The 11,852-nt window shown below is 40.6% G+C and overlaps 2 protein-coding genes across 13 annotated transcripts in view; one reads left to right on the top strand and one right to left on the bottom strand.

The window, feature by feature from the left end:
* Nucleotides 1-275: 275 nt before the first annotated feature.
* Nucleotides 276-10,430, bottom strand: lim2.4 (lens intrinsic membrane protein 2.4). Of its 2 annotated transcripts, none has more exons than XM_042076608.1 (5): nt 10,329-10,430; nt 3,189-3,364; nt 2,653-2,802; nt 2,307-2,441; nt 276-626 (listed from the first exon to the last, which is right to left on the bottom strand). In XM_042076608.1, the coding sequence occupies exons 1-5, from the start codon at nt 10,340-10,342 to the stop codon at nt 565-567; spliced, it is 537 nt and encodes a 178-aa protein (XP_041932542.1). In that variant the 5' UTR covers nt 10,343-10,430; the 3' UTR covers nt 276-564. The 2 variants fall into 2 exon arrangements, with proteins under 2 accessions (XP_041932542.1, XP_041932544.1); XM_042076610.1 differs by lacking the exon at nt 10,329-10,430 and adding an exon at nt 5,458-5,578.
* The window catches only part of usf2 (upstream transcription factor 2, c-fos interacting), an 11,393-nt gene continuing 9,401 nt past the window's right edge, over nt 9,861-11,852 (top strand). For 2 of the 11 annotated variants that reach the window (XM_042076603.1, XM_042076602.1), the window contains exons 1-2: nt 9,863-10,833; nt 11,585-11,631. In XM_042076603.1, coding sequence (XP_041932537.1) covers nt 10,796-10,833; nt 11,585-11,631 — 85 coding nt within the window. In that variant the 5' untranslated portion in view covers nt 9,863-10,795. Of the gene's footprint in view, nt 10,834-11,584; nt 11,632-11,852 lie in introns of all 11 variants that reach the window. The other 9 variants (XM_042076607.1, XM_042076604.1, XM_042076606.1 and 6 more) reach the window with 7 other exon arrangements.

The raw sequence follows: 11,852 nt of genomic DNA, 5'->3' as shown, positions 1-11,852 counted from the left end.
CTGACTCTTTTCACTTCGTGAGGAGTTTTGATTTTCCCAGGCTGGTCTCTTATACTCTCAAACCTTTAAAATTCACAATAGATGATTATTTGATTGAAATTTAACAGAAGTGAAAGACAGAATCAGAAGCACATGTCCTTGGGTCAGGCATGGCAAAGGCATTACAAAACACACACACACACACACACTCACACAAACACACACTCTCTCTCTTTTTCTTTCACACACACAGAGAGAGAGAGAGAGAGAGAGAGAGAGAGAGAGGAAGAGAGAGATAAAAATAGAATCCTCTAGAGCCACATGGACCGCAGATAGCTCATATGAAACCAATAGACTTATGGGCAAATAAGGACTTAAATTAGGTCAAAGACGGGCCAGGTGATTTTGGTGAGAAACTTTATTGAAAAATAATATACTGTAGTTAAATGAAGAGCTGTCATTGTGTTATAGGTAAACAAAAAACTGTCCATTCATCTGCTGTGAAAAATAAAGTATAAGTTTTGTGTGTCAGTTATTTCTTTGGTCAGTTCCTTAAAAATGCTCCCCTTTCATATCCTTCTCTCTTCAGCGAGGACTTGCTACTCTGCGACACTCATGCATTCTGTATGCACACATGTAGAAGATTCCTGCAACACACACACACACACACAGTGAAAGAGAATTTATAAATGCATTACTTGTTGTCAAGTTACTTTGAGCTCTTGTAGTCTTGTAGCAACAAAAGGAGCACACAAGGCTCTCCACTAAGACAATATCTGTCCTCATAAAATATACAAAATACAGGGTAGAAATCAAGTTCTATCTGCTCATCACAAAAGTATACAAACACACTGAATTAATCTTTCAAATCTGACACCTCACACATTACACGGATAATCAACACCTATAAAAACTGATCCTCATACCCATAGAAATGCACCACAGTTTGATATAAATATATGAGGAGTTTGGATCTGTGTGGATAATGTGTGATGTGTTTGGTTTCACACAAATTTGAAATGAACCAGACCAGTGCCCCCTACATAACGTAGCCCTGCTAACAGCAGACCAGTGCCCCCTACATGAAGGAAGCACGTATGCAACTATGAAGAGCTTGGTTCCAAAACACTATATCCATTTTAATGTATTTCATAAATTGTTTTTTTTTTTTTTACATTTTGTGTCGCAAGTAATTTCAGTAGAACTGTAATTGCGTATTGTTATTTGATTTATCTTTACTCAATCAAAACAGCAAGTTGATTGATACCTGAAATACATCATTAAAGATGCTCTAAGCGATGCTGGGTAACGTCACTTCTGTTGACATTCAAACAAAACAGAGAGCTAGCTCGCTACTTCCTTCCCCTCCCTTCCGTGCAATTGAAACTCTCCTAAACGAGCATCTCGTCTGTGATTTGCTGGAACAGTTTGTTATGTTTTTATGGGCTAGGTTTGCCCAGGTTGTTTTTCTTGCCGTTTTTGGAGCCTGGGCTGTCCACAGAGATTGCGTTTTTTTACAGTGTATTCAGGACACAGACAGCTAGCGGATCGTGAGATGATGTTTGCTGTAAGTTACAAAAAATGTTTTAGCCTAAAAAACGCGTGGCATCGCTTAGAGCACCTTTAAATAACACAACCTTTTTTTTTTAATGTGTGTTTTGGAACTAAACTCTTCATATTTTGATGTCTACAGGTCATATACAGCATGGTCTTTACGTTTACACTTAGTCATGTATCTGACACTTTTTATGACTTAGGGACTTACAAAAAAGGGGAAACAATCAAGGCACAGTCCGACAAGGACATTAGTGCAGCAATAAGTACTCTCAGAATCAAGGACATTAGCGCAGCAATACTGTACTCTCAGAATCAAGGACATTATCGCAGCAATAAGTACTCTCAGAATCAAGGACATTAGCGCAGCAATAAGTACTCTCAGAATCAAGGACATTAGGGCAGCAATAAGTACTAAATCAAGGATAGGGCAGCAATACTGTAAGTACTACTCTCAGAATCAAGGACATATAGGGCAGCAATAAGTACTACTCTAAGAATCAAGGACATTAGCGCAGCAATAATCAAGGACATTAGCGCAGCAATAAGTACTATTCTCAGAATCAAGTGACAGTTCTAGAAAGGGGGCTGGAAAAATGTAAGTGCTTGCTCTAATAATGCATTATTAGATTCAATTAGATTCAACTTTATTGTCATTGGGCACAGTACAAGTACAAAACAGTAAGCAATTATCATGACAATGAGTATTTTTTTTGTAGTAAATTTGATGTACTGATGCAATCCCATTAGTTGCTCACTGTTTGTCATCTTACCTGCAAAGAAAGTCATGAGCATGGCTACCCAGCCCATTATGTAGGACCAGGAGAAACGCCAGTCTCCAAAGCGCTTGCCCAGGAAGTTCACGGTGATGCCCGTGTAGATCGCCATGGCGAGGAACACAAAAAAGGCTGCCAATCACAGAGCACCATCATTGTGTGTTTATTTAACGACAACGCATCAAAACAGAGTCTAATTCACCATCGACCGCTACTGGCCGACCTATTTAGTATGTGCATCTGTGTGTGCGTGTGTGTGTGTGTGTGTGTGTGTGTGTGTGTGTGTGTGGGACTCAGAGTAAGAGAGAGAGAGAGAGAGAGAGAGAGAGAGAGAGAGACTTACTTGAGACAAAGAACATGACTCCTGCAGCGAAGGAGCGGTTGAACCTCTCAAAAGTGGAGAAATGGGCAAAAGAAAAGATGCCAGCGAGGATGCCAGCAAAGCATGTCATCCCAGACAGGATCATGAAAGCCCGCGTGGCATTCCAGTAGGCTGGGCAGAGGAACAAATTGGTTGCCAGCGGTTACCATCTGTGATTCTTCCTTATGATCTTCAAAAAGCATCTAAAGACTTATGTCTGTTAACCTTGTTTTCCATATAATTATTTTATATTTGTTTCCTTCCATCCAGGTATGGTCATATAGAGTATATGGCTCATCCAAGAACAGCAACACATACACAAAGTAAAGAGTTGGGCCAGGTGTGGGAGTAGAAGCTTACCATTTAAAGGGAGAGGGGTATAATAGATTACATAGGAATTTCTTGAGTCAGGTATAATAAGTGTTTCTTCTGAATGACATATCTTTTCAAGTCTATACTGTGTGTGTGTGTGTGTGTGTGTGTGTGTGTGTGTGTGTGTGTGTGTGTGTGTTTCTCACCTATGCTGTCTGTCTGCAGATAGCACTTGTGCCCCATGCAGTACCTCCATAGGCCCTGGTGCGCCGAGCTTCCTGACAGGTGGTACTGCATCCAGTAGTCCGTCGCCGTGGAGACCACCAGCATGATGTTCCCCACAATGGCACAAAAGAGGCCGCCGCCCATAAAACTGTACATCCTTGGACACAGAGCACCATACAGATGTCAGCAAGGCTAAGCTTCAATGGACAATTTCAATCTGCTCCTAGCTAGAGGGTTTCCAGTTGAAATGTTCAAAACCAACATATATACTTTGAAATGAAAATTAATCGGACTTTAGCTTAATGCTCTATAATGGCAAATTTAAAACATGTTATTATTATTATTATTATTATTATTATTATTATTATTATTATTATTGTTCTTGTTTGACCCCACATTACTGTACCATTAGTGCAACTGGCAAAGTTAATTTGTCACAATTTTTTTGTTTCATTGTTATTATTTGTAATGTTATATTGTGTATTTTGGTTTATGGTTGTGTGCGTGTTGATTTATCACGTAGGCCTAAAGGTCAATAAATGACATGTTGCACACGGACATTTGGATGCGTTGCGCAGCTCACCTGGACAGTCAAATGCTGTAAGATGCTGATTCGTGGTTCACGCCGGCATACCACTGAGTTAAGAGGACTTTAAGGTTTAAGGAGTGAATGTATTGTTTTCATATTACTGTAATCTAACAGTTCGGTGGGTAATAAAGAAGCCAAATAAACCATCAGTAACTGAGAACCAAGGCTTTGTGTATTTCCTGAGGGAGCGACAATAAGTTCAATATTGTTTTCTTTGCCACTGGAATGCCTGAGGAATACACATGTTTGTTTATGCAGTTGAAAGGGTCACTACACCGACATGTCCTATAACCAGTCTGGAGGACCAGGGGCTACTGGAAGACACCCTGACAATAGTGTTAATATTCTAAACATAATAGGCCCTTTCTTTCTTTCCATTTTTCCCCTGGTAGTACACACACATGTGCACACTCAGACCCATTCAGTATACTGACTATAATTGAACTGATGCTCAACTATGCCACACAAAGCTACAATGAAAATAATCATGGCAAAAACTAAGTAAGCATTATTATGTTTGAGTCTCTGAGAAACTGCGATGGACAGAAACAAAAACAAACAAACAAACAAACAAAATACATCTGTGTGATTCCAATCCACAAAAGAGAGCATCGTATATGAGCTATGACTAATATTGCTCATTTCCTTGACTCCCTCAGCCATCCAGGCTGCACAGCAGTATACTAGACTAATGACCATGCAAATCATCATCCTACATCCACAGCTGTGCAGATCTTCTGTGATTGGACTTTAAATTGGATTGGACTAGATTCCCCAAACGTATTAGTCCAAAAAAAGACTAACATTTCGACGGTTCACATCTTCACCGGAGTCCATGATGAGAGTGGATGGACTCTGATAATTATGTAAACCATCGAAACATTAGCCTTTTTTGCTGCACCGACCGAGACCAAGATAAACAAAATAAGGAACATGCACATCTGTGTGCTCTGGAGATTCCTCCTTTTATTTACACGATCAGTCCTTTCCCGAACGCCAAACCTCATCTCGTTGAGATGGGGTCTGGGAACTACATGCACATCTCGTATTTGAAACGTGGTTTACGAATGCCCAGAGCCATTTATTAGGCGCTACGGATGTCTATCAAATGCGTCTGTACATAGCTCATAACCGCTTCGGTGTGACGTCATCGTCTTGCTGTCCCCCCTCCGTTCTGTAATTGGTTCCTTCGTTGAGGTAAGGTAAAAATGAAGTCCATGGAATCCGGGCTGCCTAGCAGTAAGGCGCGTAAGGCAGCATGGGAAAACCCAGGCTATTCCAACCAGATTGCAGAGGCACAGTGGTATTACCTTTTTTACTAGGCCCAAACATTAACCCCAAAAGGTGTAGGTTTTTGAACATTCTAATATAAGAATCCGTTCCGCAACAATTGAAAGTTCTAAAATTCTATGTTGAATTCAATGAACCCATGATATTCTTTAACGTTCATTTCCCAACATTCCCGTCAAACCGGTGAAACGGTACTCCTTTAAGGGTTAATCAGAAGAAAACTGAACATAGCCTCCGAACATATTCAACTGGATCCAGCTACACTAGGTCACCAATGACTCAGCCGGACATTCACAAAAGGGTGGTGGACTCTCAATAGGGCATTAATTAACACACAAGCACACTGCAAAAGTATCCCTTATGTGTCTTACCTTGCAACCTCTAGGAAAACCAACCCTCTTGACTGTTCACCTTTCGGGGGAAGAAAGGGAGCGAGGGAACAGAGAGAGAGAGAAAGAGGGAGGGAGAGAAATGATGCGTGCCAGAGGAGAGAAAGTCAAAGAGAAACTCTCTGGGCGGAATTCCAAAAAGTTATCCCCTCTCTTTTTTCTGTTGATGGAGGCAAAATCCTTTAAAAACTCATCTACCTCCTCTCGCCTCCACCCCCTCTTTACCTAACAACTTTACCAAACAGACCAAAGCGGGTGTACTGGGGGTGGTGGTGGTGGAGGGGTTCCTGTGCACGTGATCCCATAGGCTTTCAGTCCAGGGTGTTGGTGGGGGGGTGGGGGTCTTTCTGTGACTTTTTGTGTGTGTGTGTGTGTGTGTGTGTGTGTGTGTGTGTGTGTGTGTGTTGCACAGCATGGATATGCAGAGGCTTGCAGTATACTGCTGTGGTACAAAGCAACATGCTGAAACACAGTTTCTTTTAGTGGGGCCTCTGTGTCGTACTGACACACACACCATCATTCTCACACACACCCACCTAGAATCACACACACACACACACACACACACACACACACACACAGAAGGTACATTACACTCTATGCAATGTCTTAACAGAGGGTTGAAGTTTTTTTCTTTGTTTTAACCTTTATGCAAGTCTACGCTGACATATTTTCAATACATCTATACCTGTGTGTGTGTGTGTGTGTGTGTGTGTGTGTGTGTGTGTGTGTGTGTGTGTGTGTGTGTGTGTTCTCACCTATGCTGTCTGCAGATAGCACTTATGCAGTACCTCCATACCAGGGGTGTAGTGGTAAAATAAGAGGTGGGTAAACTATGAATTCTGTGATCTCGGTGAGGTGGACTGCCCCATGCAATATCAGATTTTTTAAAAAGGCATTCAGAACATGTTTGATGATGATGGAGGTTATTGTACAATATTTAAAACAATACCAGTGGTATTAAATGGTTCCTATAGAGTGTTGATGAGTGTACATATTGTGAATGTGGATAACAGTGTGATTTTCAAATGTTAAAAGTTGGCAAAGCAATTGGTGAATAAACTCTTTTGAGAGTTGGATAAACTCTAAGAGGTGGATAAACTCTATTTCTGACATTTCAGAGGTGGATGAACTGTGTTTACTTGCGTTTAGCCTCCACTACATCCCTGCTCTATACACCCTGGTGTGCTGAGCTTCCTAAAAACTACTTTTGTTGACCACATAATACCACATTGTCGTTTTTACAGTGTTATTTTATTTGTGTTTATGTTTTTGTGTATGGTATTTAGCAGACGCTTTTGTCCAAAGTGACTTACAATGACTTCAATAAATAATAAAATTAACATAATTACAACAATAACCTTAAACATACAAATTGCAACTCTGTAAGAAAAAATAATTAACTGGGAACAAGGTGAAGTCTTCAGATGCTTTTTGAAGATCCCATAGCTACAGTAGATAGATAGATAGATAGATAGATAGATAGATAGATAGATACTTTATTGATCCCCAAGGGGAAATTCAAGGTCTCAGTAGCATACAGACATCACACACAACATGCCCTTACAGCAGAAAAAGTAATATAAGTACATAAATACTGTAAACAATGAACAATAAAGACAGTAGAAGATAAAAAATACTAAAAATACAAAATATACTAAATCAAATATCCACATAGTGTGCTTAATGATGAATAAGCATGAAGCGCTTGCAGTGACAGGGCAGGGACGGAGCCTGTGATTCTGTCCAACAGTGTGACAGTGCAAGAATAAAGTCTAAAGCTATCACTGGACTGACATGGGCAGTATTTTAATTACCGGTATATGTATTTAATATTGCTGTTTCTTGTTGCCTAAGGGTTACTCTATAAGAATAGGGTGGGTGCCCGTCTAAAGATATCCCTTAGGCAATTCCCTATATGCAGCTCTAAAGTTAAATATACATAAACATAAATATATAAACATAAGTATCGATTTGTCCATGAAAATTTCATTGCCCTTTTGGAAGGAAATAAAACCCATTTTTCCTTTTTCTTGCAGTTGTATGCCACATCGTGACCAACTCAAGCTTTAACTTAGATCCAACTTTTCTCTTTTACGATCCCCTCTGGACATGTTTAAAGTTGGAAAAAATTAAAAGAAAAGTCAACTGAGGAGCCAAAATGGTCAACATGGGTTGTAAACCCAATTTTTTTTGTTTGTGCCGCCAATTTTATGTCACCCTGTAGACAATTTAAAAGCATTATATCTGTATTTTCTGTTCCATCATCCCGAACATTAAAAGTAAAATAATAAAAAATTTAAAGTAACTAACTACAGGAGCTTGATTTGTCATGTGTGTCAAGTGCTACAAGACTAAAATTTGAAAATGATACAGATAAGATACTGAGGGAGAAGTACTAGCTGATGTATAGCTAGGAGAATACTAGCTAATGTATTGTATAAGTATACTCTTTTGATCCTGTGAGGGAAATTTGGTCTCTGCATTTATCCCAATTTGTGAATTAGTGAAACACACTCAGCACACAGTGAACACACAGTGAGGTGAAGCACACACTAATCCCGGTGCAGTGAGCTGCCTGCAACAACAGCGGCGCTCGGGGAGCAGTGAGGGGTTAGGTGCCTTGCTCAAAGGCACTTCAGCCGTGCCTACTGGTCAGGGTTCGAACCGGCAACCCTCCGGCTCCAAGTCCGAAGCGCTAACCAGTAGGCCACGGCTGCCCCCGTGTCATTCAAACTTCAGAACAGGATGATTTATGAGGATTTGTGCAAGCGATTACATCCGCCGAGGTATGCTGAAATAATGGAGGAGAAGGAGGCAAAGATGCAAGATGCAGAAAGAGTTTTCTCCACCAAGTTAATCAATTCTGTATATCGAGACACCTTACAGGATGTTATTCTGTTTGTCCGCCATGTTGCCAGTCATGTACGTAGGCAATAGGCATTTATAGCACAAAAAGTAAAAAAAGAAGTTCAGTTTAAAAAGAGGCTGACCTGTTAAATTGGTCATACTAGTTACGGAATAGATGGTGCAGTTTGCTGTGTTACAGTTGATTCCACTGTTGTGAAGTCTGCTTCTTGTCAGTTCAATCATCGTTTACATTGATATGGGACGCTGATTACATTTTTTACCAGATCTTCTTCATAGGGGCCCCAATGTACAGAATTATTAGCCCTCTGCCAGCTGATCAGAAAATAGTATTTATTGTCTCTTTCAATAATATGCCTAGTTTCATAGAAAAGTTGGTATTCCATGATTATTTTTGTCATTTCAAATGACTAATTACTTGTATTTAAATAAAATGTTTGTTACATTTTATGAGCCAGTATGTGTAGTTTGTAACAAGATTGTATTTGTGCCCATCTCTGTCAGAGAATAAGGAGGAATCACAGAAGAAGATAAAAAATTAGAGTTTTATCATTTAGGTCTGCATGCAATGTCTGTGAGAAGCAGCATTGGTACTCAAGGGGACAAGGGTGTAGGCCTACATTGTGTGATAATTTGATCAACTGATAATTTAGTAATGCTAACCCCACTGCAGCCAAACTTCACACACAGTAGGCGAAACCGTTGTATTGCATTTTAAGGCTATACTCACCTCAACACACAGAGAGAGAGAGAGAGAGAGAGAGAGAGAGAGAGAGAGAGAGAGAGAGAGAGGGGGGGGGGGGGGGGGGAGAGAGAATAAAGAGTCTGACAGAGTAAAGGATTCCCCTTTACTCTGTCAGACAAAAAGGAACAAGGTTGCACACACACACACACACTCACATATAAATCTGTCTATGATTCGTCTTGTTTATAAATTGATTGGATTATGGGTGAATTGCCTACACTCGGCATCCTGTTTTATCTGAACATGACGCGTATGCAAAGAGTCAAGGAGTTGGGGGAAAGGGGAATGTTGGTAGTCTATAGGCTACAGTTTATTGTCTGTAACTGTGATGATCAGGTGATCAGTCCATTTTGTCTTTCTTACGGTGCTCCTTCAATCTGTTTTTTTTTTTCTTCTTAGCTACATATGCTCATGCATGACACAGGACCCAATGAGGCTTCAAAGGGGATTTCTTTTATATGTAGGGCTATTAACATGTGCGTGACTAAAACCGCTAAGCTGAATTGCTTTTAACATGACCAACTACAAGCTTCATATTAGCCCCCCTACGCAGAAAACAGTGTGATACATTGTGTCTTTTCCTGCATGGCTACAACTCTCCTCTTCGTAAGAAATCCATATCCGTGTCATGTGGTTTGACGGAAAACCCGGATTGGATCACTTCGGTCACCTGAGTCATAGGCTATCTCTCTCGTGTGCAGCTTGAGATTTGTTAATGAGGTTGACTGTATCACATGTCGAGAGAAGATTGAGGAATCGACACATTGAACATGTTGCTGCTTTTAAAACGCGTTTATTGCATAGCGAGATCAAGAACAGTAACGTTACTGCCTAGGCTAGGCTATAGGAACTACTTATTCTAGCCTACAGCCTAGAAGACTCCATTATGTCACTATATAACACTGTCGATAAAGTGAGCTCTACCTTACATCCAGGGTAGGCTACACCCAGTGAGTTCTACATTACATCCAGGGTCTCTATCAGCACTTTCTGACGCCTAAATACGAGGCGAACTTGTAAAATGACAACACTGTCGTGGGCTTGTACATGTTTCCATTTAGATCACACAGAAATCAAATAACGGTATGCGGTCTAAGGAGCGCTTCATCATTCTCTGACAATAAAGAATTGATGCGTGACAGATTTGCTTAATAATTACGTGCTCCATTATCCAAGGGCATCAATCGACATTGGGCAACAAAAAGTTTTGTAATCGGCGGATATCTAGTTAATTGCCTACCTATTCCACTCCATATTTTATTACCCGCAACCGAATAGGGCTGCAGTCTTGCGGATGGATACGTCAACAGCTTTGCAGTGAAAGAGCCGAAGGATACCGATCCTCTAGAGAAGAAAGGAATGAAGTAGCAAAAGGAAATAGAAATTCTAACATAGTGAAAATATACATGTTTGATCGAAACCAGAATAGCAATCCAACTGATCTTTTCAGCAATTCAGCTCGCAGGACATAGAGTTACGTTCGCTACTCTCGGAAACTGGGTCACTAGAGGACGAAAACGACGATATCTGCAAGAGCGCGCAAACAACCTCCATCTCTGCGGTCTCCATTTTAGGTTCTTGCCCAGCCTGTACCTCACGTGTCCTGGACTGTCTTTCTCACATGACCCGTGTGTTTGTCCCCGTGATCAGGACTTCCATCTCCGTATTTCAGTGTCGCTGAATATCACTTTTTATATCGTTACCTTCATGGATATGCTCGAACAGAGCCTGGACACCCCTACGAGGTGAGAGCGCGTCCCTTGCCCGTCGCTCGCATTAATGGCTTCCGAGGCCCAGTCACCTCCATCTTTGGGCACTGTTTGCAGCTTAAACATGTATAGTTTGATATTATTTTTAACCCACTACAGTAAGGCAAATAAGTATTTCCCTGTATATGCGCGGGTTGTTTGAATAGCCTGTCCTCAACACATTAGTCGATGCTGTTTATCTAGGTTAATCGCCAACTTTGTCATTTAATGTTAGCCCAAAGACTGCATGCTATATCCAATAAAGGTCGTTTCGTTTCTCAGGTCTAGTTTGCTGATTTATAATAACCACACTACATGGCAGTTGCATGTTGATAAATTTAAACTTAAGCTAATGACTTTAAAACATGCACACAATTCCCAGGTGATGTACCAAATTATTAGTTGAACGTCAGTGGGATAGCTAACGTTAACGTTAGCCCACCAGAGCCCCGGTTTGTTGTGTTGAATTGGTGCTCACATAGCAGCACCAGACATGACTAAGTACATAATATTTACATTGCCTTTAATACTGATCCGATTGTTGTTAATATTATTTTGGATAAAATAAACCTTGTAGGATAGATATGGTTATATTGTCTGCTTAGCTATTGTGCACAAAAACAAGTAGTTCATGCCCGAGTTTTCACAGTATAGCTATTGAAGTTGGACTGTGTTCATGGCGGGATGCCAGGTTGGGCATATTTCACAATTTAGTTGTAAAGTCGCCACATCTGTTTCTCTGCCTCTGCAGTCACGACAAACAGGAAACCGAGGAGGTGGTTCAGCTGCAGGAGGGTAAGTTAACATGCTTGGAGAAGGATGTTGCTTATGTGTGGATGTTTGTCCTAGTCTAGACTTTGTGGTTATCGAGAATATCATGTAGTGTGAAATTAGTCAAGAGATCTGATCTGTGCAGTTGTTTAGCATTAGTTTTAGATGACGGTTTTCACTGACATTCCTGTTTATTTTGACACCTGGGTGTGTTTCCTTGAATTTCCCCTGGGGATCAATAAAGT

This window comes from Alosa sapidissima, chromosome 21 (assembly GCF_018492685.1).
Source record: "Alosa sapidissima isolate fAloSap1 chromosome 21, fAloSap1.pri, whole genome shotgun sequence".
Lineage (NCBI taxonomy): Eukaryota > Metazoa > Chordata > Actinopteri > Clupeiformes > Clupeidae > Alosa > Alosa sapidissima.
The sequence above is the reverse complement of the archived record's forward strand: the minus strand, read 5'-3'. Positions and strand labels throughout refer to the sequence as shown.